Source organism: Macrotis lagotis, chromosome 1 (assembly GCF_037893015.1).
Source record: "Macrotis lagotis isolate mMagLag1 chromosome 1, bilby.v1.9.chrom.fasta, whole genome shotgun sequence".
NCBI classification, from domain to species: Eukaryota; Metazoa; Chordata; class Mammalia; order Peramelemorphia; family Peramelidae; genus Macrotis; species Macrotis lagotis.
This window is the reverse complement of record NC_133658.1, coordinates 401,419,207-401,446,793: the sequence shown is the minus strand read 5'-3', so window position 1 is coordinate 401,446,793 and position 27,587 is coordinate 401,419,207. Positions and strand designations below refer to the sequence as shown.

The 27,587-nt window shown below is 37.0% G+C and overlaps 1 protein-coding gene across 3 annotated transcripts in view; it reads left to right on the top strand.

Moving 5' to 3' along the window:
- The window catches only part of HMGXB3 (HMG-box containing 3), a 52,055-nt gene that overhangs the window by 18,328 nt on the left and 6,140 nt on the right, over window positions 1-27,587 (top strand). For 2 of the 3 annotated variants that reach the window (XM_074212650.1, XM_074212649.1), the window contains 14 exons: window positions 4,391-4,894; window positions 6,408-6,506; window positions 7,281-7,412; window positions 13,632-14,056; window positions 15,234-15,409; window positions 15,577-15,674; window positions 16,008-16,106; window positions 17,499-17,648; window positions 19,921-20,222; window positions 20,750-20,877; window positions 21,914-22,045; window positions 23,463-23,647; window positions 26,184-26,403; window positions 27,202-27,335. In XM_074212650.1, the coding sequence (XP_074068751.1) occupies window positions 4,391-4,894; window positions 6,408-6,506; window positions 7,281-7,412; window positions 13,632-14,056; window positions 15,234-15,409; window positions 15,577-15,674; window positions 16,008-16,106; window positions 17,499-17,648; window positions 19,921-20,222; window positions 20,750-20,877; window positions 21,914-22,045; window positions 23,463-23,647; window positions 26,184-26,403; window positions 27,202-27,335 (2,784 nt within the window). The remainder of the gene's footprint in view (window positions 1-4,390; window positions 4,895-6,407; window positions 6,507-7,280; window positions 7,413-13,631; window positions 14,057-15,233; window positions 15,410-15,576; window positions 15,675-16,007; window positions 16,107-17,498; window positions 17,649-19,920; window positions 20,223-20,749; window positions 20,878-21,913; window positions 22,046-23,462; window positions 23,648-26,183; window positions 26,404-27,201; window positions 27,336-27,587) is intronic. The other variant, XM_074212651.1, reaches the window with a different exon arrangement.

Sequence of the window (27,587 nt, the reverse complement as noted above, 5' to 3'; positions counted from 1 at the left end):
TTTATCCACTACACTACCTAGCCTCCCCCTTTTTAAAAAATCTTAATGGTATTTTTCCAGTTACATGTAGAAATTCTTTTCAAGATTCATTTTAGTAAAATTTCCTACCTCCTCCTCTCCAAGACAGTAAGTAATGTGATATAGATTATACCTGCATAAACATGTTAAATGTACTTCCATGTTAGTCAATGCTTTGAGCTGCATTCAGATTCCATAGTTTTTTCCTCTGGATGTTGATGATATATCCATCACAAGTCTTTTAGATTTGTCTTTGATTATTTTGTTGCTGAGAAGTACTAAGTCTGTATAGCTGATCATCACACATTGTTGTTTTTATTATATACATTGTTTTCCTGGTTCTGTTCACTTCACTCAGCATCAGTTCATGTAAGTCTTTATCATTTTTTTTCTGGAATCTCCCTGCTCATCATTTCTTATAGAACAATAGTATTCTATCACATTCATATACTACATCTTGTTCAGCCATTTCCCAATCACTGGGCATTCCTCAATTTCCAATTCTTTTAAAAAAAATTTTTTTATTTTAAGGCAATGAGGATTGAGATTGACTTGACCAAGGTCACACAGCTAGGAAATTATATCAAGTGTCTGAGACCAGATTTGAACTCGGGTCCTCCTGACTCCAGGGCTGGTGTCCTATCCACTGCACCACTTTGCTGCCCAATTTCCAGTTCTTTATCACCACCAAAAGAATGGCTATAAATGTTTTTGGATATGTGAGTCCTTTTCCCTTCTTTATGATTTCTTTGGGATGCAGACCTAGTAGTGGTGTTACTGGATCAAAGGGTATGCAAAGTTTTATAACCTTTTGAGCATAATAATAATGGGCCTACAGAATGATTGGATCAGTTCACAATTGGTTTCTCCACATTTGGAGGATGAAATTATCTTTAAGGCAAGTCAAGAAATAATTAACTGCTCTGTTTTTCAGTGGGGGGGGGGGAAAGAGATAGAGATATTAGAAGGTGTCTGTATAATTATATCTGGTCTCTGTACCAGTTTGTGACATTTTCTTCGAGTCCTCATATACTAACTTTTTATGGTTGACTCCAGTGATAAAATAACTTGTTTTTCCTTGTTTTCCTATCCAGATATCCAAATATCATATTTTCCTTGCTCATTTCTAAGCTTCCTCATGTATAGGTACACCTTAATATAGAATGATATCCCACCCCTTCTCTACTTTTGCCTTTTCTGTTTCCTTTGAATAAAGTATACAATTCAGATTCAAATTCCAGTCCTAGGTCTTACTCCACCAGGTCTCAATGATACCTCTGAGTTAAAATTTGTCATCTTGCATTAAAATTGCTAGCTTCTCTTGTTTGTGGGCTAAACTTTTGAGTATTTGAATATATAGATTTCTTACTCTGTGGTCTCTAGATAGAGGAATATATATAGGTAGTTCTTGTCCCTATCTTTTTTCATTTAAAGTTTTTTTCTTTAGATTTGCAAGACACCTGGCAAAATCTTCAGTACTCTAGCAAATCTGCCCTTTAATCTTGTAAAGCTTTTCTCAAATTCTTTCATAGGTCTTCTGCAGATACTCATCACTCCAAAGGCCTTTTGCTACTATGTTTTTATCTTGAAATATTAATTTATCCTGGCAACTTTGGCATTATACTACTTGGGAGAGGTTCATGTAAGCCTTAGAGATTTAATTGTTTATCTTTCCAGCTAAAAAGTTTATAAACCTGTTAAATGAAGCATTTAACATTCTTCCTTTGAGGATCTATTCTTTATATTTCTTTAATGAGAGAAGTACCCTTTTATTTCTGTTTTCAAAGATATCATCTTTTTTATCTGAAAAAAAGAAAACTTCCTTTGCAAATTAGCCAAGCTTTATTTTTCTAAATATATAGGTAACCTTGATGTTAAAGGAAATACTTATTTAAAATTACAAAAGTAGTATACTTCTCACACCTAAGATGTTTACTTAACCAAACAAAAAATAAAGATTAAGAAAAATATTTAATTTATAAAATAATTTGTTTTATGTTTTCTGAATTAATACACCTAGAATAAAAGGGAAGCAATCAAATGGAAAAAGTAATTTTTTGTATCATTTCTCTGATAATGTTTTAGTGTCTAAGATATATGAACTATATACAACTTGATAGTTAATTTTATTACATATATAGTTATACACTATAATACATATACATATCGTAGTTATTCCTCATTAGATAAGTGGTCAAAGGAAATGAACAAACAACTCTCAAAAGAAGAGAGGTGCAAAATAGCAACAATCACACGAAAGAACTCTCCACACTCCTTAATAAGAAAAATACAAATCAAGATAATCCTGAGATTTCACCCAAACCCTGAAAATTGGCAGTAATGAAAAAAAAGTAATTAGTGTTGGAGGATTTGTGAGGAACACTAATACATGATGGATCTGTGAAATGGTATAGCCACTTTCTTTTTTTAAATTTTTGCAAGGCAGTGGAGTTAAGTGACTTCCCCAAGGTCACATAGCTAAGTAAGTATTAAGTGTCTAAGGCCAGAACTCCGGTTCTCCTGACTCTGGGGCTCTATCCACTGTGCCACCTAACTACCCCTTACAGCTGTTTAAAGATGGAAGGTACACAGTGTGACATATTACATGTTTTCATACTTTTTCAGTATATTGATCAGTTGTAGTGAATTTTTTCTTTATTTTTTAAATATTATTTTATGGGATGATTCTTTGGGAGGAAGACAGGGATGCTGGGCGAAATAATGGGAAAAAAGTCATTAAAAACGTGCTAAATAATGTGTTTCACTTTTTTTCTAAGTTGCCTTTTCACCTTCAAAAAAGATGATTTTTGTCCTTCATTCTTTTTTTTAGGGTGTTTTTTTTTTAAGTTTTTGCAAGGCATATGGGGTTAAGTGGCTTGCCCAAGGCTACACAGCTAGGTAATTATTAATTGTCTGAGGCCAGACTTGAACTCAGGTACTCCTGACTCCAGGGCTGGTGCTCTATCCACTGTGCCACCTAGCCACCCCTGTCCTTCATTCTTGAAGAAAACCGTGACATTGGGGAAGGTGACACCATGACAAGCACATGAATTGGATATGAGTGAGGAGGGGCTATGCTAAGTCATCACCCCACTTTCTCCTCCAGAGCCATCTGTGTCCAGGATCAGATATGAATGAGGATGATTGGAGATGACTCTGGATGCAAGGCAGTCAGGATTAAGTAACTTGCCCAAGGTCACACAAAAAGAATAACAAAAACACCCTCCTTGATGAGTTTCATTAACTTGTTTGATCTCTAATTTATTACTTTATGTTACATGTGGTCACTTTATTCTCATATCCTTATTATTTAAATGTGAAATCCTTGTTCTCTTTATACAGTAATATTTTCATCCTATTATGCCACTCATAGTCTTCCTTCCATGTAGCACTATATTGTCTTCTATTTGTTTAGTTTGGTCCTGGCAGGATTGCATCCTATTGATCCATTTCAAAATGGACCAAATTTCTAAGAACTGCTTCATTTGTTGCTTAACATTACTTTTTCCTTGTAGTTAAACATTTTCACTTTACATCAGTATTGCTTTATAGTTCTAGACTGATTCAGTTAGGCTAAGGCGTAATTCATTTAAGATTAAAGGTTCTTTGGGGAAATTAGAGTAAAGAGCTGGGGATGGCATATGACATTTTCTGTAGTCTTATGATAGATTTTGGAATTTTCTCCCATTTCTTTTTTGAAAATTGTCAAGTGAGAAGATCCTATCCTCATTCTATCAATCTATTCTGTTTCTTCCATTACTACATTTTAAAACAAATTTTTTATTGCAATATTTGTGTATAAAATTTTTTCATCATTAATTTCTCCCAGTATTCTTCTCTTTTCTATCCCAGAGAGCCATTCCATATAATAATAATATTTTTCAAAGGAGGAGGGGGGAGCAGGATGAGGTGAAAAAAATGAGTAAAATTTTGCTCAGTTCATAGAAAAAGGGTAAAAATAATATGCATCTACTACCTCTTCAAAGGAAAGTGATAATAGAGTATCTTCTTATATTTCTTCTTTGGAGCTATGTTTGTTTTTTATAATTTTACAATATCCATTTTTGATTGTTTTGTGGTGATTCTTTTCATATACATTGTTGTCACTGTGTTTCTTATAGCATATTAATATCCCATTATATTCATGTACCACAATTAACTTAATCATTGTCCATTGATAGACATCCTACTTTGTTTTTAATTCCTTGCTACCACAAAAAAAAAAAGAGCCTGCCTTAAATATTTTGGAGTGTTTTGGATCTTCTTATCAGTGACCTTATGGTTATAAACCTAATAGTGAGATCTCTGGGTCAAAGGGTCTGGGACATTTTAGTTACTTTATTTGCATCTTTTTCCATTTTTTAATCCTCAGAACTCTAAGCTATCTGCACTAACTGCTGTGGTCCCAGACATCCCAGGTTTCCGAAAGATCCTTCCCCGATCTGATTATATCATCATTCCCAAGAGCACCCTTCAGGAGGATCAGAGCTGCCAGCCCTTAGAGCTATGTGTTGCTCAAGGCCCTACCAAAGGGATACCGGTTCCCTCAAGGTCTACTCAGGAGGCACTCCCAAGCATTCTGTCTATGGAAGCCAGCCAGGCAGGTGCAGCAGAGCAGTGCATCACCATCGAGGGTCTGGCAGAGGAGGTGGGTGCTCAGCCTAACAATGTCCAGGAGATGGTTACTTCAGAGATCCTTTCCCATGATGTGGTCCTGGAGGAAGCTGCCCTAGAGGTAGGAGAGAACCACCCTTATCAGACAAGTCTGGTCATTGAGGAAACCCTGGTGAGCAGTTCCCAAGACATCCCCAGTGGCAGTCTGGCTGTGTCTCACCCACAGGTGGGGGATAATGTATCTGTGGTGGCAGTTGTAAGGGTAAGTGAATTAAGTCCTGATTTCATATATTTCTGTCTTAACTTATTACAGTGCTAGCCACAGTTGTCTAGAATGATTCATGTAGGAAAAATAGGCCTATGTTTAATAATGTTTTGAGAATGCTATGGAATTGCAGTTTCCTATATTGGAAATGCTATGGAATTTATCAATTTGCTTGTTGAAGGACATCAAAACCCTTATATTTCTTGATCTTTTAATTTTCAACAGCTTCCCATTACCTAATTTAGCTGGAATTAGCTTGATTCCTTTCAAAAAAGACATAAACATAGTTAATTACTATCAGTCTTCTCCTGAGATGTTCATTTAATGCAGTCTTACATGTCTCTAAGCCAGGGTATATATCCCAAGGCCCTGAAGCCCCCAGTATTGTTTGTGTCTGTGCTCTTGCTTTTAACATGGATAAGTAACACCTCTGGAAACAAAACTTTTTTTTTTTGCAAAGCAAATGGGGTTAAGTGGCTTGCCCAAGGCCACACAGCTAGGTAATTATTAAGTGTTTGAGGCCAGATTTGAACTCATGTACTCCTGACTCCAGGACCAGTGCTCTATCCACTGCACCACCTAGCCACCCCAACAAAACTTTTTAAAAATAAACTCGGCCAGGAATTTTAGGGAATAGGCAGAAGTTAAGCAGTGAAAAAAAGAGGTGTTTTTATCTTAGGTACAAGTCTCTTTTGAGGAGATAGGGTCTGAGCCCCTGAAAGGAAATCCCTTCTCCTAGTCTTAGATAGTAGAATCATCTGGTTGTTAGGAAGTTGCAGTGTAATCCCCTTAGTACCTTTCTTCCTGTGCAACAAAAGTGTAAGTATCCCCAAATAGACTGAAAGGACTTGAGAACTAAGCTCATTTTTCCCTTGAGTGAATGGAACATTTTGTTGCTATTTAGTGGGAAAGAAAGAAATCTGTGTTTTAACCTGTCACTGCATCTCCTATGTTTTCTTGTTATAACAAAGATTTTTGGCGATCGAAGTATATTGCATATGACTGTATTCTAGAAATTCCCCTTTCTGTTTTCTGTTTTCATTTTGTTTAGGGGATAAACTGAGATTTAATCTTACACTTCTTTTATAATTTGCTTTGTGGGAGGCAATAGATGTTACTTGTTCCATTTTAGTATTAGAAATCCTGTAATTTTCTCTTTTGTTGTTGTTGTTGTTTTTTGAAAGACAATGGGTTAAGTGACTTGCCCAAGGTCACACAGCTAGATAATTATTAAGCATCTAAGGTCGGATTTGAAGTCAGGGCCCTCTTACTTACTCCAGAACCCGTGCTCTATCCACTGTGCCACCTAGCTGCCCCTAATCCTGTGATTTTCTTCCCTAACTTTCACAAGGGTGATGTAGTAGTAGTTAGTAAGAGAATTTCTTTAAAGTTTCCAGAGCTAAAGAATGACCAATATTAGATAGAAGAAAGAGCTGTAGACTGGGAATTTGAAGAAATGAGTTTCAATCCTTTTTCTGCCATATAACCTCTTTCTGATGTGTTTTTGTAGGACTCCAGTGAAAGCAGTCCCTCAGCACCAACAACACAGTTTATCATGCTGCCTTTGCCTACCCACTCAGTTGTGGAAAACTCTGCCTCTATCAAGCTGGTTAGTAGAGGGAATGGTTTTATGATTATTTGTTTAGGGCAGGAAATTTATTCTTGGTCACGACTATTGTTGTTGATGATAATATGAATTTACTGCCACCTTTCTGGGAAATAAGAAAACCTCTGAGACTAAAATTCAGGACCTTCAGCTTCTAGAACTCTTTTTCTGCTCTGTTGTGCTCCTTCTTGGAGTCACTTTTTCCTATCTTTTGATATCTTTTGAGGTTATTCTCATTTACCTTTTCTGGATTGTCATATCATAATCTGTTTGCTATTTGTCTGAACCAACCTGTTAATTAGTAGCTTTCCATCTAAAAACCTGCTATTGATGAATACACCTAATAACTAGGCCTGAGAAGAAACAAAAGAACAGTCCCACAGAATAGATATACATCTTTAACTTTTGCTGCTGCCACCATTCTTTGTTCCCTACTGGTATCACATATGCCTAAGAATCTCTCAAGTTTTCCCAAAAGAAATTCTTGGATTTTGATCAAATTAAGAGCCAAGAGCTACAAGAAAAATAGTGTTATCCAAACTGGGTTTTGTTTCAGTCTCAGCACTACCATTAGGTAGCAGTATGACATTGGACTAGTCACTTCCCTAAGCCTTCATTTCTTTTATAAACTGACTCTCTTGAGTACTTTCCAATTCCAATATTCTATGATTAATTGTACAAGTGACATCCTTATGTGAAATAATGCTTTAGTTATACCCGTAGATGAAACCAAGGCTCATAGAATTCAGATAGTCTTTTTCCTTCTCTCCTTCCAAGACAACCACTTACACCCGCAGGGGCCATGGGAACTGCACTAGCCCTGGTTGTTCTTTCACCTATGTCACCAGACATAAACCACCGAAGTGTCCAACATGTGGCAACTTTCTGGGAGGAAAGTGGATCCCAAAGGTAAGGTCTACTAAATACTTTTTAAACTTGGGAAGCTCTAAATTCTTTATTCATAGGGTAACATTTTATTTATAATAATTTGTTAGGGACTTAGCTTTAAAGATCAACACCAATTGCATTTAAAGTTCAGTTGTTCGATACTTATTAGTGTAGGTACTCTGTCAGTGTAGATTGCAATGACTCACTTCATAAATGTCAGTCGCTAAAAATTCAGCACCTTGCTTACCAATATGGTGGTGAACTTCAACATACAAATATCTCCTAATAATTTAATGGTTACTTCTTCTGGATCCCCTTCATTCTTCTTTGTTGAACAGCACTCAAATCAATCATTTAAAAATTTCCTTGCATTGATATAGATTGCAACTCATCCATTTCTGTCTTCATTGTGTGACTCCCATAAGCTTGACATAGAAGGTTCATCCCATGTGTTTGATTTCCCTGCTATCTAAAAGGTTCAGAACACTCTAGCTGTTCCCTGTCATCTCCTGTTTTTACTACATGTCCTTGAACTCATTACTTTAACTAAATTTTCTTCTACTATTCACTCTATTTTTTTCAAAACTTTTTTTTTCCCCTTCTTTTCTCTTTAGTTCTAAGAATTCTTGTTGGGCTTGTATCCAATCTACATTTTTCTTTAAGGCTTTGCTTTTGTAGATATTTTCATGTCATTGTCTTCTTCTAAGTCTGTGTCTTAAACTTCCCTGTCAGCATGGTAACTTTTTCTGCACAGATTATATTGTTATTTGTTCATTTTTTCAGCCTACTTCTTGATAGAATTGAACTTTGTTCATTTCTCTGGAGTAAAAGGAGTGCCTTTTCCAGGCTTTTGGCTTTTTCATTTTGGTGTTTTCATAGCTAGTTAAGGAAGGCATCTTAAGTTTTCAGTGCTTGTTAGGTGGTATTGAACCAGGGGAAAATGTGACAGCGGCTCTCCTGATCTGCACTCTGGTCCTTGCTTTCTCTCAACATAATTCTTCTCTTATAGAGCTCTGACTCATATCCTTGTAGTCCTCTCTGCCCTGGAACTGTGACCTGGAATTAGAAAATGGCTTATGGAGTTGCCACATGGTGCCTAGTCCTGTGCCTACAGCTATCAGGGACTCCCCAAAATCTCCCAAGGCCTGTTACATACCAGAAGAAGCTGTATTAATTAGAACCTGAAGCTATATTTCAAGTATGCTGTAGACAGAGCCTCTCCCTTTGGGGGGGGGGGGTGCGATGACAGAGAGACAGGGCCCACATGTTCATTTCCTTGGGGCACTGGGAGTCACAGGAATTGTTGGGGCCAACTTAGTGCTTGTACATCCACAAAGAGACTTTATAGACCAGAGCTAGAAAGAAACTTTGAAAAGTAAACACAGGAATCAAGAGAAACTTAAAAAGATAAATATTTTGAATGTTTGGAGCTAATCAATGAATAAGTGCTTACATTCTAATACAATGAGAAAAGGCAAGTATTCCTTAAGAATCCCAAAGCATTCAAGGATCACAGAGGGAAACAAGAGACTTAGAGTGTGGGTGTGACTGTTCTGTTTTGTTGGTTTTAAGAGAAGAAATAAAAAAGTGGGAAAGGAATATACTAGAGAAGAACCAAAAGGAACTTATTCTAGTTTGTGCAGGTATACAAACATGGAAGAAGGGATTGGAGGAATCTCTTATCTGAAGTGGACAAAGGAGGATGACACATACATGTTTGGTATAAAACTCAATAGGGAAACAGGTAAGGACAAGGAGAGCAGAATGCAAACATTTTTTGCAAAGATGAAAGTGAAGAGAGGAAAAGGGAAAATTTGTAAGATTATGATGGAGGAAAATACCCAGTTATCAATGAGTTATAACTGTGAGTATAAGTAGGACAAATTCACCCATTAAGTTGAAAGAGGGTAACAGGATAGATTGTAAAGCAGACTTGAACAGTATTTTGTTTATAAGAAACACATTCAAATAAAAATTCACAGAATTAAAATGAGTGAATAGAGTAGAATTATGGTTCAGGTAAATCCATTAATAAGCTAGTGTAGTAATTACAGAGAATAAGCAAAACTAAACAAGATATTAAAGCAAGGTATAGTTTTGAATTTAATATATTTGCATAAAATTATAATAACTAAATATTTAAATAAGTTAATTCATTTAAAAGTATAGATAAATAAATTCAGTTTGTTCCTTTTAGAACTAGAAAATTGATAAAAAGATAAAAAGTATTGGAAAAAAATTTAGAAATATAAGATAATTTAGTTGTCTGGTGATTATTGAGTAGAATTGGAAGGAACATTCATATTTCTAATCTGAGTGGAATCTATACAAAAATTATCATTAAAAAATTTTGAAAATTTATTTAAACTTGAATAGCAACTAATTTAATCCCAAAGACTTGGTGCTTCAAAGAATAAATCATAGTAATAGTAATTTCATCAAAGAAAATAATAAGACAATATGAGATAACATTGAAAATGTTGCCCATGCAATCCTTAACAAAGTATAAACTAGATCAATAGATTTAAGCATGCAACACAGAAAAACCAAATGAACACAGATGTAGAAATTTTGTAAAGCAAAAAAATAAAAATGATTGAAAATAGTAGATAAGTCATAGCAAATCTTTTTTAAAGAGAAAGGAAAGCTAAATGATCGTCTTTTTAAAGTTTGACAATTTATAACAAATGAATATAAAATTATAAAATTATTAGAAAAGATTTTGCCCATTTGTATACCTTCAAAACTGATAAATGAATATTTATAGGAATATAAAATACCTAGATTAATAGAACAAGAAATAGAGAGTTTAAATAGCCTAATCTTAAGGGGGGGGGAAGAAATTGGACAGGTTATTTGTTTTTTCTCTCATTAGATTGTAAGACCTTTGAGGACAGAGATTCTTTTGCCTCATTTTTTATCCCTAGTTCTTAACATAGTGCCTGGCATATAATAGGTGCCTAATAAATGTTTATTATCTGACTGAACACATCCTAGGAACTTCTTTTTTGAAAAGAAAAGTTAATTATTTTTATTTTCAGGTCATGCAATTTTAAAATTAATCTTTCTTCCACTATCCCCTTTGTTCTTCCCTCACCCAACTTCTCATTGAACAAATATATATTTTTAATACCTCAGTTGTTATTGTTATATGCTGTACAAGACATCCTTCTCGCTTGCCTTTACCAGAATCATTTTATCCCAGGGCCTGATTTGTAGGATACAGGATTATTGGAGATGATCTGGCTACTGCAGGAGTCTTTTGGTCTTAAATGGTTTTGATTCCTTACATATCAGTGAGGCACCGTGGCATATCAGCACTTCTGGGCAAAGCACTGGTCTGTGCTATGTGATAAAATATACAACAACCTGTACATTCTAATGCTGACTCTTCCATTAGGAGGAGGACATGTTTATGTCCTATTCTTCATGACCCTATTTGAGGTTTTCTTGGCAAAAATACTGGAGTGGAGTGGTTTGCCATTTTTTCTCTAGCTCATTTTACAGATGAGGAAATAGAGATAATCAGGCTAAATGATTTGCCCAAAGTCAAGACTTGTAAGTATCTGAGACCGAATTTGAACTCAGGTCTTGACTCCAGGCCCATTGCTTTATCCATTTTGCCATCCAGTTGCCTAATCCTTCAATGCGTAGTTTATAGTCTAGCAAAACAAATTCCCATTTTAGTCATGTCTAAAAATAATCTCTTTCTGTATATAAGTTAATCATTTCTTTGTCAGTAGGAAAGTGGCACATTCTATTGTCATTCTTTTGTACTCTTTGTTCATTGCATTAATAAAAGCTTTAAAGTCTTTCAAAATTGCTTTTCTCTATGTTATTGTGATAAAAATTATTCTTGTTCTTTCTACATTCTGCTTCAGTTTCCTCTGAAATTATCATTTTTTGCACTATAATGTCCCATGTTCATATTCCACAATTTGTTAACTTGTTCCTTAGTGGGAAGACATCCTCTCTTGACACAATTAGAACTGCCATAACTATTTTTTTGCATGTTAAATCCTTTTATCCTTTCTTTGATTTCTTTGCAATGTATAGGCCTAATAGTAGTATAGCCGAATAAAAGGGTATGTACAATTTGGGAACTTTTGGGGAATAATTGCAAATTGTTTTCTGGAAGGCTGATCCAGTTCAATTAGTCAACCAGTAAGCAATCATTTAGCACTACTTTGTTCCAGACCCTGTATTAAGTGCTGAGAATACAAAGAAAAATAAAAAAAATAGTCTCTACTCCTAAGTAATTCAAAACCTACTGGAGGAGCCAACATTAAAATGTACCAGGTTGTTGTATATTTTATCACAGAGCACAGACTGGTGCTTTCCCCAAAATTGCTGATGTGCCACAGTGCCTCACTGATATGAGAGGAATAGAAACCATTTAAGGCCAAGAGACTCTCACAGTAGCCAGACCTTCTCAATAATCCTTTATCCTACAAATCAAATCCTGGGATGAAATGATTCTGATAAAGGCAAGCAAGAAGTATGTCTTGCACAAAATACACCTCACTATAATAAACATAATTGTGCTACCCACACCTCCAATCATTTGGTTGTTTGGTGTGGTTTTCATTCTTCGAAGGAGCAGCAGCAGTAATAGTAGTAGTAGTAGTAGTAGTGGCGGCGGCAGCAGCAGTAATAGTAGGAGTAGTGGTAGTGGCAGCAGCAGTAGTAGTTTTAGTCATAGTAGTAGTTGTAGTAGTAGTAGTAGAAGTAACAACAAGGTATATACAGGATAATTGAAAATAATCAATAGAAAGATGACACTGGAATTAAGAGGGATCAGGAATGACTTCTTACAGAAGGTTGGATTTTTATCTAGGACTAGAGGAAGTTGGGAGGTAAAAATGAGGAAGGAGAGTATTCCATGCATAGAGTATCAACTAGAGAAAATGCTTGGATTTCAGAGATGGGAGAACAGTAAGGAAGTCAGTGTCACTGGGTCAGACTGTAAGTGAGAGATGGAAGGGTTGTTAGGTGTAAAAAGACTAGAAATTGAGAGGGGAACAGGTTACAAAGGGCCAAGAAATGCCATTTCACAGTTCTAACAACATTTTAGCATACTTGTTTTTACAAAACTCTTCTAATATTTATCCTTTTCTTTTTTTGACATTTTTGCCAGTCTGATAGTTATGGGATGAATTCTCAAAATTGTTTTTATTTGCATTTCTCCAATTATTTTTTATTTATAACATTTTAAAATATGGTTGTTGATTGCTTGGACTTTTTTCCTTTGAAAACTAACTATTCACAGTTTTTGACCATTTATATACTGGAGAATGACTCTTGGTTTTATAAATTTGAACAGTTTCTCATCCTGAAAATGAGACCTTATCAAAGAGACCAGTTGTAATGATTTTCCCCCAATAACCCTTCATTCTGTTCTCTATATTAATTTGTGAAAGCACTTTAAAATTTTATATAATAAAAATTGACCATTTTATTTTGTCTGATCCTCTCTTTCACTTGTTTATTCATTAATTCTTCCACTATCCTCATAGATCTGAATGGTAATTTTTTTCTTGTGTCTATAATTTTTTTTATTACGACCTTTTATTTATAAGTCATCTATCTGTTTAGCTCTATCTTGGTGTATGTTGTGAGGCATTGGTCTAAACCTCATTTCTGTCAGACTTCTGTCCATTTTTCAGATGTTTTTGTTAGAGAATGAATTCTTCCTCTCAGTAACTGAAGTCTTTGGATCTCTTTGGAAAATTAAGGAAATCTTTGGAAGTTAAAGAACTTAAAGGAAAAAAAAACCCTGGACTAAATAGATTTATAGGTAGAATTCATGGAGTTATAAAACATTCAAAGAATAATCATTTCCATTATTACTCAAATTATTTGCTAAAAGTAGGGAAAGAAGGGGCAGCTAAGGTGGCCCAATGGATGAATCACTAGCCCCAAAGTCAGGAAGACCTGAGTTCAAATGTGGCCTCAGACACTTAATATTAACTAGCTGTGTGACCTAGGGCAAGTCACTTAAGCCCATTTTTATTGACCTCTTCTCATGTGTATACTTAAATCCAAGATATGTCACGACCCAAGTGACTTATCTTAGACATGGTAGAAAAGAACCAGCCAAGACATGGCATCATTCAGAATCATGCAAAAAGGCTGCTTAATCATGTCCTTGTTTCACTCACTAGTTTCACTTTTGCTAGAAATTTTCCTCTTAATTCTGAGTTTTTAAGGCTTTGAAATGAAGATATTTCTTCTTTCTAGGAGAAGCCAGCCAAAATCAAAGTGGAATTGGGCTCGAGTGTCTCCCCCAAAGTCCCTGTCACTAAAAGAAGTCAGCAGCCAATCACCTTGGATCAGGGGTCTATGAAGGAAAACCCCTCCAAAGTAACACTGGAGAACTCAGAAGCTGTTAGCCAGCTCCTGAGTGTGGTACCTGTGGGCGAATCAGTCCAGGAGGGAGAATGGGAGGAAATCATCATCTCTGAGGCTCACATCCTCACTAACCCAGGGACACCAGGTGAGAGTGGGAATTCAGCAGTAATGACCTTGTCAAGCAAGCATAGTTTGGAACATGAGGCTTCCGCCGGGTCAGAAGAGAGAGAGAGCTCACAGTTCCATGCACCAGCATTGACTGAGGGAACCAGGACCTCCAGCCTTCCATCATCCACAGCAAAAAAACCCTCAGGGTAAGTTGTTCTGTGTCTTTATAAGACTACATAGATTATTTTATTATAGAAATGATTCCAAGTTTCCAAAGACTAACCATTGGAGTGAATCCTCCAACAAGTATAGCCAGGATGTGTATTTGTCATCAGAGGACCAGTCTGAACTAAATATAAAGAAACAGTCTTCAAAGGCTGAGCTTTTTGTCTTGTTTTGGGCTTTTCTGCCACAGTAACCCAAGAAACATCACCTAATGTGTAGGAGAGATGCAATCTGATAAAACAGATTTTTTGAATTATTGCAATGAGTGCATATTTATAAAGAAATCCTCAAAGAGCTGAAAATACCTTCAATACTTATTTTCTTTTATATTCTTATAGCATTGCCAGGAGGTAAGGAAGGATAGGGCACAGTTCCCATTTTATAAATGAAGAAATTGAGGCCTTGAGAGATCTAACAAGCATTTAAGCATATGCAGAGCACTAGGTGTTAGAGACAGAAATAAAATGTTTCTGAATAGACATTGTATAATAAAAATGTTTCCTATGGTTACCTAATAAGTGACAGGTGAAGCTTGAGCATACAGCTCAGCTTTCCAGGTTTTAAGGCTTTTGCTTGTTCCACTGTATTGTTGCTCCAGTCCTCCATATGTTGTTGACATTTCCAGTGAGTTTTCCTTAAGACCTTGGGTATCAAGCCTCCTATCATGATCCTTTCAGTGAGAAAATATTGGCCCTTTTTACCAAATGTTACTTCCCTGGTGATGAGATTTCCCCTTGTTCCATTTCTAACCTTTGTGAAGAATTATGTGAGATACCTGCCACTTCATTATGACTTCCATCCTTTTCTCCTGCAAATCTTACTGGTTTCACTGTTGAAGTACTACTGTGACCTAGCTCATCAGGCTGCTTAGTAAGTCACCAGTTAACAGGATTAGGCCCCTGGGAAGAGACCTTAGCAGATGCTTTCAGGGTGGGTTCCCAAGATTTGGTTGCAGTTTTTGTTTATTTTTTTGACAGATTTGAATTCTTATTTGAATATCTTTGCTGTAGAGTAGCTTTGTTTAAGTAATAAATTAGTAGATATGATACTGTATTTTCTCCAGAGAAGAAATCTAGTAATTTAGATTTCCTTCTTTGGTTATCTCCAGACCCCCAATGATTCAAGACCAAGTTGAAAATTGCCCTTCTTTTCTTTCAGAGTTGATTTGCCAACTGTTGGCCACAGAACTCAGGAGTTAAAGAGTAGAGTACGAGGAAAACCTTCCTTACTGGCTGCAGCAAGACCCATGCGAGCAATTCTTCCTGCCCCAGCAAGTGCGGGGAGAGAGAACAGCACTGAACTGCCAAGGATCAAAGAGTATTTTTCTTTAAATGGTAAGGGCTTCCTGAATGCAGGGCATTCTTGAGTGTGAACTAGTTAGATCCTGTAAGTAGTAATAGTAATGTGGGAATAAGATCGGGGATTTAATTATCTTTACTTAGTCAAGTGGCGAAAAGTATTACAAAATGTTTCTCATTCTTCATCTCCATTCTTTTCACAGATAAGTCTTCCTTAGTGAGGACTTCTGGCTTGAAGCCAAGTACAATGAAGCAGTTGGGCCACCCTGTCCAACAGCTTTCTGGCATCAGTGAACAAAAGGTGAGTCAAAATCCTTAAAAGTAAAGTCTTTCACTGGTCTTATGCTCAGAACTGGCAAATGTTTGTGGTCCACATTAAACTAGAAAGTGAAGAAATTGCACATTTTGTGAATCTCGCATCCCCTAGATTTAGGATGAGTTTTCTTTTAGAGGAATGAACAAATTCTAATTTAGAACCTATAATTCATAATGACATTTATTTTTTTCCCATTGGAAATTACCTATTAGGAATGCTTTCAGGATTTGTAACCCTAGCAAGATACTACATATAATTTGGAAATATTAAAATACATTGCAGAAGTTTTTGTTTAACCTACTATGTTCTGATCCACAGCTACTAAGCAGTCCTTCTAATAAGACATCTCAGGTGAAAGTTGTAGAAGTCAAACCGAATATCTTCCCTTCTTATAAATACAGCTGCACTGTCACTCTGGTGAGTGCCTCTTTATGCATGAGGTTTGATATAGAGATAGGTTTGGGTCACAGGGGTGAGAGTTGATTATTGATAGCGGAGACCCAAGGGATTCATTTCATTATCTGAATTCCTTCAGGAAAAGCTTCAAATGACTGTGACCTAGAGGCAATATTTAAAAGATGCTACTAAATTTTCTGCCTGGGATAAGTTAAGTTGCAGATCAGTTGAAATCCTTGGCTTTACTGGGAGTCATCAGTTGTAGTATTTCATTCCAGCTGCACCATTGAATAACCAAGAATTGACTTTTCTCTTATATCTCCAAAACACTAACTTAGCCAAATACTTCCCTTGTAATAATGACGTTGAGCATATCGATTGATGGTTTGATTATTAATTAATCAATACTAATATTGCTAGATCTTCTGGATTTTTTGACTGCCCCTCTGGAAAGTGCAAACATTTTAGAAATGAGTAAGATCTAGTTCTCTAAGGAGACTATGTTCCCAGTCAGTGATTTTACTCAGGTCTTCTGTTTGAACTGTCCTCGTTCATTTACTATAAAAACTGTTACACTGAAAGTAAAGTAAGTGCTAACAAAAGAGGAGTATGACTATATGGAGCATTTTGGGAGCCAAGTTGTGAGCTCACAGAAAGTCGTTCTGCAGCTTTTTTTTTTTTTTTTTTTTTTTTTTGCTGTAGTTGTTCCCTGGAGGGGTGTCAGCCTAGTGGAACTAGTGATTTCTTGTCATAGAATTCTTGCTTGTGAGAATTACAGGAATTTATTGTGAAAGATAGGATGTTGGAGTTAGATAACATCTAAATCAGACTTTTTTTGTGTCATGGACTCTATTAGCAGGCTGATGAAACCCAGGAACCCCTTTTCAGAATGCTTTTAAATGCATAAAATATGTAGGATTACAAAGGAAACCAATTGCACTGAAATACATTGTCAACATTTTTTTAAAAACTAAATTTGTGTACCTCAGATTAAGAGCCCTTGATCTAGACCAGGGCTGTCCAACCTTACTTTTAAAAGTTTTTATTGAAATAACAGGCAATATAATTTGATTTGCCGTTTTAATGAGAGTTCTGCAGTAGACTCTGCTTGATTTACTAAAGCATTTAATAAACTCACAGGTGGGCCGCATAAAATCATATGGCAGCTACATAAAATCACACTGCAACTGCAATTTGGACATTCCTGATTTAGACCAATTTTATTTTACAGATTGATATGCTGTGTCCCAAAGACGTGCCCAAGGTCACATTTCAAGTTAATGGCAAAGTCAAACTGGGGTGTTTGATTAGATTTGAAGGAAGGCTGTGTGTGACTGAATTTCTTGGGAATGAAAAAAATCAGATTATCTTAATTTGAATTTAGCAAATATTTGAATGTCATCTTTTTCTCAGGACCTCGGCCTGGCAACGTCAAGAGGCCGGGGAAAGTGTAAGAATCCCTCTTGTAGTTATGTCTACACCAACAGACACAAGCCACGGATTTGTCCTAGCTGTGGCTACAACCTTGCCAAAGACCGAACAGAGAAAGCACCCAAGTCTGTTGTGAGTTCTTTTTCTTCCCGCCTCCTTTGGATTTACTTGCTGATCTTGGGTTGAGATTTATTATAGAAAGTCATAATTGTATCATACTTCAGAATGTTCTACTTGATCACCATAATCATCTTTTAATAGTAAGTGTAAGGCTACTAGGTTAAGGGGTCAGTTCACATTGGCCAGGTAAAGAACATAGGCTAAACCAAAGCAATGAGTTGTAGACTAAGCCCTGATATGGGACTTGGGGGGGGGGGGATTAATTTTTTTTGTGTTTTCTGAGAGGGGATGGTGGAAAAACAAATCAAAATTTTTGTAGCACTGGAGGATTTCAATCCAGTGCTATAGAATTCTTTTGAATTAAAACATCCTATATTCCATTTAGACTTCTCTTTCACATTGGTTTCTTATATAAAACAATATCTAATTTTATTTTCTACATGGAAATTCTTCAAAATGTTTGAAAAGTTATTGTAGCTTGTTTTGACTTACAGAAAAATGCTTCACCTGTATCACTAGCTTTTAAAGCATTATAAGTTCTCACACTCTCACAAGGGTTTGTCTTATTCACTCTTTAAGCTTTTATTAATTACTGACTGTGAGGAAGGCACAGTGGTAGGCACTGAGGATACAAAATTTAGATACATAGCTCTTGCCTTCGTGGAACTTAGAGTTTTGGAGGGGTAAATGAGTAGCAAATATAGATAACTCTAATGCACTTCCATAATAGTGAGAATTTGGTACATAACAAATTGAGGTCTGAAATGAGGAGTTAGTTGGTGTTTCAAGCATAGGGAACAGTGAGAGGAGCCAGAAAAGAGTCCAGTTATTTGAAGCATTGATTATGAACAGAGGGATAATATGAAATAAGACTAGAAAAGTGACCAGGAGCATGATTATGGTGGAATCAGAATAAAAAGCAAAAGAAGATTAGCTTTTCTTCATCAGACAGGATTTTGGTGTCTCACTTAGATCAAAATTAGGAAATTCTCTGACTTATTCATTCTTTTAATTAGTATGGTATACTTGTTGCTAGGCAAAGCAGATTTGGCGTGTGTAGAGTTGAGAACTACACACTGACCGAGTAAGCAAAAAAGGAGGAATTCAAACTTTGGATCATAGATTTTGGAATTGGACAGGATCTTAGAGACCATTTCATCCAAACCCTTGATGAATTGTGTATGATGATCAATGAAATGTACTGTCAACCAGAAACAAAGAATCACTTAATGTATAAATAGTAGAAGCACTTTTTGAACACTGTTCTCTAACTACAAATCTCATATTCAAAAAAAAAGTAACTCTGATCAAAGTTCCTGCTATTCAGGATAAGCAAATAATTTTAAACCCTTCTCTCTAACCTCTTAGTGCTGGCTGCCTTCCCCTTTGATTATATAGACTGTACCAAATAAATTGATCCTTGCTTTTAAACAGAGAATTTCTTGTCTGAGATCAGGTAGAAATTATAGGAGATACCCATTTTGTTTACCCCTGGGACCCCTATCTAGATAACTGCAGCATGGAGAACTACTTTAGTCCTTCACTGCCCCTTGGATCCATCTTATTCCCTCACTCTGTATTTCATGACTTTGGAGATATGAAAAGTAGTACCTCTTCATAAAAGTCTAGGCATTTGTGCTCTTTGTCCTTAAGATTCTCCTTGAGACTCCAATGCATTTTAATACTAAAACTCCAATTTTTTTGTATTAAATTTCAATGCAATTTATTGTTAGCTATTATTGAGATCAAGTAGTTGTTTTGTTTTTTTTAAACCACACTTGGGATCTTGTAAAATGCAAATTAAATTAGACACTGGAGATGAGGAACTAATCCTTTTGAAAAATAGGGGGAAAGTGTTATATTCATTACCAGCAATCTAACATTTACCAAGTGCCCATTATGAAGCCTTGTTTCAGCTGAATGACTGATTGTGTTAAGATTCAAGGAGAAGATAGCAATGTTCATAATATAGTTTTGAACATGGAAACTTACCCCTACCTTTTGATACTAAACTCTAAGTCAGTAATAATTTCATAATGAATTTATAGAACTTTGTTCCGCAACAATGCTGGAAAGAGTTAGCTTTATTACTTTTAGAGTTGTGGGGCAGGAAAAGGCAGTGCTGATGTTTACTTGGGGACTGGCCCTTGAATCTATTCCAGAGAGGCTTATAAAGCAATTGGCAGCAAAGACCCAAGGTCCTGGGCCTCCATAACTGGGTGTACATCCCAGAGTTGTCACATTCTGCCCTGATGACCTGGTGAACAGTTCCATCTCATCCCAGGAGGTGAGCTCGCCATCCCCCGATGTGCTGAATACAACTGAGCCCTTGAGCCAGGCCCAGAAGGAGATCCAACGCCAGTCCACACTGCAACTATTGCGCAAGGTCCTGCAGATCCCAGAGAATGAGTCGGAGCTGGCCGAGGTCTTCACCCTGATCCACGAACTCAACAGCTCCCGACTCATCCTGTCCAACGTGAGTGAGGAGACGGTCACCATCGAGCAGACCTCTTGGTCGAATTATTACGAATCTCCATCCACGCAGTGCCTCCTCTGTAGCAGTCCTTTATTCAAAGGGGGACAAAAGTAAGAGCCCCTTTTAGCTTTATCCTGGCCCCTGCTTAACTCTTAGTTCCATGATTGTATCCTACCTTTCAAAGGCTTTTTTCAAGCCCCTTAATTTTGAAACTTCTTACTTTACACTCAAGTTTTCCAGAGGTTCCCTCCATAGAACTTATTTTCATAGAATTAGGTATTAATACAGTATTTATTCCAGCCTTCCTAGACCCTAAGCAACATTTTGCCCAATTTGGAATTAACAGGACTGGAACACACAAATAGAAATAGTTTCAAAAGCAGTTTTGGGGCTTAGTTGAGTCTATGATGGGGAGGAACAGTTGACTTAAATTTAGTGGTGATGAGAAAGTGAATTTATGACTAATCAGCATATAGACAGTCTGGAAATCTTTTAGAGCTGGAAGCTTTCAAAAACATTTCCTGTTTTTTCTACCAGTTCTTGTAAACATCATCCTTGGTTTACTTAGCCTTGTAACTTCATTACAAGTTGGCATCTATTCTGTCGTTCTCCTCCCCCCCCCCCTTTTTTGCTTTAGCTCCTTGGCTGGACCACAGGAGTGCTGGTTGCTTACAGCATATCGATTACAGCTGGTTACTGCCCAGGTGAAGATGTGCCTGAATCCGCAGTGTTTGGCTTTGCACAGCTTCACAGACATTTACACAGGTATACAGATCCTTTCTGCTCTAGCTGAGTCCATTCAATGAGTTCTGGAACCTAATGCCCTAAAACATTGAGGACTGGTCAGCCCTGTGGTCCAGTCCAGCTACTGGATCAGTGTTCTTCCCCAGGGTGTTGATAGGCCTTGAGTCCAAGACATGAGAACTCATTGAAGGAACTGGGTATGTTTAGACTGGAGAGAAGAAAAATTGAGCTGAGAGCAAGGGGTGGTGGCTCTCTTCAGTTGTTTGCAAGGCTGTCATAAGAGGGAGGGTCTGGTCTGTTTGGTCCCAGAAGACAGGACTAGGAGCGTGGAAGTTGCAGGGACAAATTAAGTATTGATGTCAAAAGCATCCTCATACTTAGAACTGTCTGGATTGGACGGGCCTGCTCCTGGAGGTATTAAGGTGCCCTTCCTTGGAGGTCTTCAGGCAAAGACTGAACTAAAATTTAGGGTTGTATTCAAGAATTTCTTTTATATGTTGACTGAACTAGATAGGTGAGTGATTGAAGTCCCCTTTAACTTTAAAATTCTGGGACTTTGTGACAGATCCTCTGGCAAGTACACCAAGTAACATGGGGGGAATCATGGGTCCTCCAATGTCTTTGTTTCTCTTTATAACTGATCATCTTTGCATCCTTCTAAACTCATCTTAAATATATTTTCTAGTTTCACCCTGAACCACTATAAGATGGCACTCAAAAGAAAGCAAAGAAGAGGCTGGGAAGGGAGGAGAGACCAAAGAAATCCAGAGTGAGTGTAGCTAGAGAGCAAGAATGAAGCCAGAAAAAGCAAAGAAGAAACACAAAATGAACCCTCTTGGTTCATTCCTGTGTGAATTTCACAAGTTTAGTTAGAGAGGTACAGATTTCTGTCTTGAAGACTAATCGGTGTTAGGAATTGAAAGGGGAGAGAGAGAGATTCCTAATATGCACTCTGTCCTAGACTTTGATTAACCTTAAGATAGGCTAGCATTTAGGCTGTCTGGCATTCCTGATTACAATCCAAGACTTGACTCCTTTTTTACCTCTTAACTGGCAGGTCTCTTTAATGTGGGAAGCAAACTGTTGGTGAGTTTGGATCTGCTTTTTGCAATCAGAAATCATATCAAACTGGGAGAAGACCCTAAGGTGGCCATTAGCACTGTCTTGGAATCAGTCCAAGAACAGACAGGTGAGGACTAACTGAGACCTGAATTCAGGCCTTGAGCAGCAATTTGGGGCTGTGGATGCTGATTAGGAAAATCACTTTGGAACTGCTGATACATTTGAATGGAAAAAGCAGTCTGGAATTCTCTCAGATCCTACAACCACGAACTGGATGAAAGTTTGAGACTTCTACTTGTGATAGATGATTAATTGGATCCCTATTTTATTCTGATCAGTATTAATCTGTTTAATATGATTCCATAAGGTTGATGATTATAAGTCCTGATTATAGGCTTAGAGCCTTGAATTGCAGAGTATAAATTCATTTACTAGGAAACTAACTAGAGGATTTTCACCCTTGTTTTTCTTTTTATGATAAGCATACCCAGTATGATGGAAGTAGCTCAATTACATGGAAAGCTCCCCAGCTATTTTTGTTGCCCCCTCTGTCCTTTGTCATGCCTTTATTTCCCAACATGGAAAGATGACCATGAACACATTGTCAGTGAGTGATCCTGGTTGCCAGCTTGGGTCTGCCTTTCTACCAGCCCATACTAGAGAGGTCTGTTCTCTATAGTCAATTTATCACTCAGTTGGCTTCTGTGTTTTGTGTAGACCCTTTTAGAGGGTTAGGGGCAAGGTCTATCCACTATTTCTGGTCTGCTCCAACTCTATTTTCTAGGTATTAAGTCCTATAAAAGTAAGACCCTGGAGGAAGGGGGCATCTCAGATCATGAGAAAGTTCTGAAGTCCATTTCCTTAGAGGGGGACATGCACCCTTTAAAAAAGTACTATTGGCTCAGAACTCTACCTCGCTATTTTTTTCCCTTGCGAATTAGACAATTTTGAAAATCCTCATATACTTGTAATATAAGTAAATTCCAGAAGGAATAAGTTAACATCCATGCTTATACTTTGTAGTTACAGAGCTGAGCTAGTCTTTCTGTTGACACCCCAGACTTTGAAAGCTTCATCTTTTAGGATTGCTTGTCTGGGACGTGTATAGTATTGGCATCATCTAAAATGCAAAACATATGCCAAGAATCCTTAACTCAAGTCTCTTCGAGTATGGGTCAAGGGATTAATGGTCTAGAAACTGGAAGCATTTGGGAAGTATTCTCCTTGTATTCCTTTATGTGCCCTTTTTTTTGTCTTTTCAAGAAACTAAGATTGGTCCACATTTCCACCTAGCCTTCTTTTGACTTTCCCAACTGGATTAAGGTTAGCCCTTCAAATCAAAGTGAAGGCAGGCTTCCTGAATCTTAGAAGACTAGTTTTCAGTAGAATTGGATGGGAAGAAGATAGCCCTCAGAACATATCACTGTGCCTTCTTTCCAGAAAATAATTCTTGTTCCTAAGGATCAGAACTGATTCACACTTATTTGCATTGGAAGACATCTAATGTTTGCTTGAAATTCATTGTAATCTTGTTCTCATTCCAGAGAAAACATTGAGTCCTGAAGAACTGAGTCAGCTTCAGGAGTTGCTCTGCAGTGGCTACTGGGCATTTGAATGCCTTACTGTCCGAGACTACAATGACATGATCTGTGGCGTTTGTGGGGTAGCCCCAAAAGTAGAAATGGCCCAGAGAAATGAAGAGAATGTTTTGGCTTTGAAAAATGTGGAGGTAAATTAATGAGCTCTTTGCTTTGATGCTCATCTATTTTTAACTAGGAAGCTCTTGGTGTCCTCCACTATAATGCTCCAGTAGGAACCTTAAGAGTCCTTCAGCTGCTCAAAGGAAAACCTGCTCTGGCTATGGTAACTGTCTGCTCCAAGACAAACCAAAGAACTTGACTAAGGTTCTGTCCCTAAACCTACTTTTGCAACAGAGCTGATTTATAGGGAAGAACAAAGCAAAGAAGTTCAAATGAATAACCCTTAGAGCACACTGAAAGGTTCTGGTCTGAAGAGTGTTGAACTTTTTGATCACTCATGGTATACTGAATGACCAGAAGGCATATCCAACTAAACATATTCAAAATTAAAATTCCTTTTTTTAAAATTTTTTTTAACTTAACTAAAAAGAATTTCCTTACACAGAGAAGAAAACAGAAAGAAGATTCTATATGAAGTTTTGTAAGCTACATTTCACAGTACTTGCTTTCTAAAAATTTAGCATATAAAGTGTGTAAAATGTAAATTCTATTTATTACTTTCAGAACCATCCTACATTTCTGAACTTCCTTCTGTTATATGATTTTTAAAAAAATGTTTCAGTGGCCCTCATTTTTTTGGCTTTGGGTAATTTACCCTCCCTCTCTCCCCCCTGCCCAGTTAAATGGGGGGGGGGGGGGGAACACTTGTAACAAGTAACAAATCTGTTCAATGGCCAGTACAGAAAGAAATATGTCTCTTTCTGCTCTTTGTGTCCATAACATCTCTGTCTAGAAGTGAGTGACATGCTTCATCATAGATCCTCCGAAGGTCTGATTGGTCATGTATGGTTCTTCAGTCTTTCAGAGTTGGGTGGGTTTTTTGTTTGTTTGTTTTTTGCATTGTTATATATTCTTGTTTAAAATGTTCTGATTCTGTTTATTTCATTCTGTATTAATCTATTTTGTCGGTTATGGGCAACTAGGAAGCGTATTCAAGATTAGAATCAGATTGGGGTCAGAAAGACCTTTTAGAGGGCAGCTATAGGTGGTACAGGGGATAGAACATTGGCTTGGAGTCAGGAGGACCTCTTAACCTCAGTTCCCTCAATTGGGATAATGGGAATAATGACAGCACCCACCTTCCAGGGTATTGTAAGGATCAAATGAGATCATATTTGTAAAGCATTTACCCAGTGCCTGGCCCATAGTAGTTGCCATATAAATTCATGTAGTTGTTGTTCATTTGTCATTACAATTACTGATATTATTTTTCCACTCTACCAAGGATTCTCTGAAACTATTTATTCCTTTTTTTAAACCATTTATTGCATTTTTATGCCACAAATTGTTCAGTCATTCCCAGTTGTCTGAGTGTCAATCTTAGGTGCCCCCTTAGATTCTATTGCATTTCTTCCTTATACCCCCCCCCCCTTCAATTCTCCCCTTCAGGATCATCAGCAAGTTAGTTTTGCTAGCGAATATTCCTTCCCCTTGGTTATTCATCCTCTTAAGCTACCCTCTCTCATCCCTTCTTGATATATTATTGAGTTTAATGTATTTTTTTTAACAAACTGTGTGTACATGTGCATGTTCAACTCTTCTCTGTCACTTTCAGATAAAAGAGATTTATCTAATGCTCAGTTCCCCTGACCTCTTTCTCTTATGTCTGTGTTGTCTTCTCACACACACACAAATTAAGAGAAATAGCAAGTTCCGTCCCATTCTTTTCCTTTCTACTCTAGTATATTCCTCCTTTTACCCTCCCTTCTCTTTTGTTTCTTCAAATCTTCAGCACAGCATCATTCTGCCACTACCACCACTACCACCATCCTCCATGATCTCCCTTTTTAGTCCCCTCTCATTTAACTCCCTCAATATCCTTTGAAGACATCAAACTTCTTAAGGGTCACTTGTGGAGCAACTTTTATCTAAAATTATATGACCTACATTTAAAATATAAACAAAAAATATGATTTAAGTATTACTGCATTAAGTAAGCAAAAAATGTATTATTGCAAAACAAAACTGTAAGCTGTGCTGATGATTTTTATTTTTTTTATCTTAATATTGTAGTCCTTTCAGGGTTTAATCACAGCTTAGGCCTGTCTTTTCTTTTGGCATCCATCCTCCTGTTGGCTGCTTGTCAATGAGCATGTTAATTATGCTCACTAACAATTTCTCATTACTCTTATTTGTTGGTTTAATCAGCCATCCCTGGCATCAAGAAACTGCTTTTGATTTTTATAGACAAAGATCTGCTTGGTTTAAAATAACTGCCTCTTTAATTGTCTTCTCAATAGGTGGAAAAACTCTTCTTTCCTCACTATGTCTTCTTTTTTTGCTAACACCAATTACTGTTTTAATAAGGATCGTATTTGTCTCCTTCACCCCACTTTTTAACAACATTATCTTTACTCTTCTCCAAAATAAGTTAGTTGGTGTATGCTGGACCTCAATATTAGAACCTTATAATTATTAAGTTTTGAAATTCAGATAATTATGTGGCTTCCTTGTTAAGATTAGGCATCTACTAATTGAGTGACCATTTTCAAATTTACCTTTTAGTTCACTTGGCCAGAGTTCCTGGGCTCCAGTGAGGTGAATGTAGAGGATTTCTGGTCCACAATGGAGACTGAGGTGATTGAACAGATGGCATTCCCTGCCAGCATCCCTATCACCAAATTTGATGCTTCTGTCATCGCCCCCTTCTTCCCACCATTGATGAGAGGCCCTGTGGTTGTCAACACTGAAAAGGACAAAAACTTGGAAGTACAGTCAGTTCCTGGTAAGGCTGTCTCAGAACCAAACATTAAAGGCTAGGGATTTTGTGATCCTTTGGAAAACCAAGTTGAGATCGTAGATCTATCTCTTTAGGGCAAACTAGTGATAATGCCCAAAAAGTGTTTTTGATCCCCAAGTGGATTATGTCTAGAGCATCTAATAATATTTCTGGCAAGGTAGTGACTACTGAAGGGGTCTCTGCAAGTATTCTTCTACTTCTTCAGCTTTAAAAGCAGAGGTTGTAGAACAAAATTACATATGGAAGAAACTTCTGAGTGGCACTTCAGAAGTTGAAGTAGGAGCATTGAAACCTTTGATGTCAACCTTCCAGGTATTCTCTGACTCAGAGATACAAGTCAAAGTTATATGAGTTATTTGGCCAGCTCAGTATTGATGATGGAGTCTGGTTTTCTAGTTAATGACTAGGAAAATTGAATGAAGTAAGAATTCAGCCCCTTGGGTAATCATTTGCCCTTGTGGGCTTTCTGTTTTTTCAGGGCCTGGAAATAGGAAATGTAATATACCAGCATGGCACTAATCTGGGTCTCTGGCTTGATCCCATCTCATTGGGAATCTAGTCATACAGATATGTTTTGAAGTACTTAAAATGGGAATAAAACTCTAGAAGAATGGCGTAATGGTTGGTTCCTGCCATCCCTTCAACATAAGGAAACGCTGTTTTTCATTTCTTTTAACTGCTATATGAACCCAGAATGCTTCCTGTTTCCAGTCTCATTATTTTGCTTGTGACTGACAGATATCCTTTGTCTTTCCTTGTTACCTACCCTTCTTCCTTTTACAGGTAATGGCAGTTCCCTGGTGAGGCTGCTTCAGGAAGGCACTTTGAATCTGGAAGATATTGGCTCCTATAGCAAAGAACAGCTGCAGCACCTTTTGGGACTGTGTGGTATCCCCTGGGGGGCAGAAGACACGAAGGTGAGCCGAGTAAAAACTTGGATGCTTGCTTGCCTTAGTCAGAATGAATGGTTTTAATTGAATTTAATTGTTTAGAAAAATGAAGTATACTTTTCCTTAGTGAACAAAACCTTGTCTTTTTCCAGATACCCTTTTCCCAGGGCTATTTTCTAAGGAATTAAAAAAAATTTTAAGATAAAGAGAAGAAATATGTCAAAAGAAAAAGCCCTAGTTTAGCTTTCCCAAGCACAAGAAAGACTATACAGTTTGCTT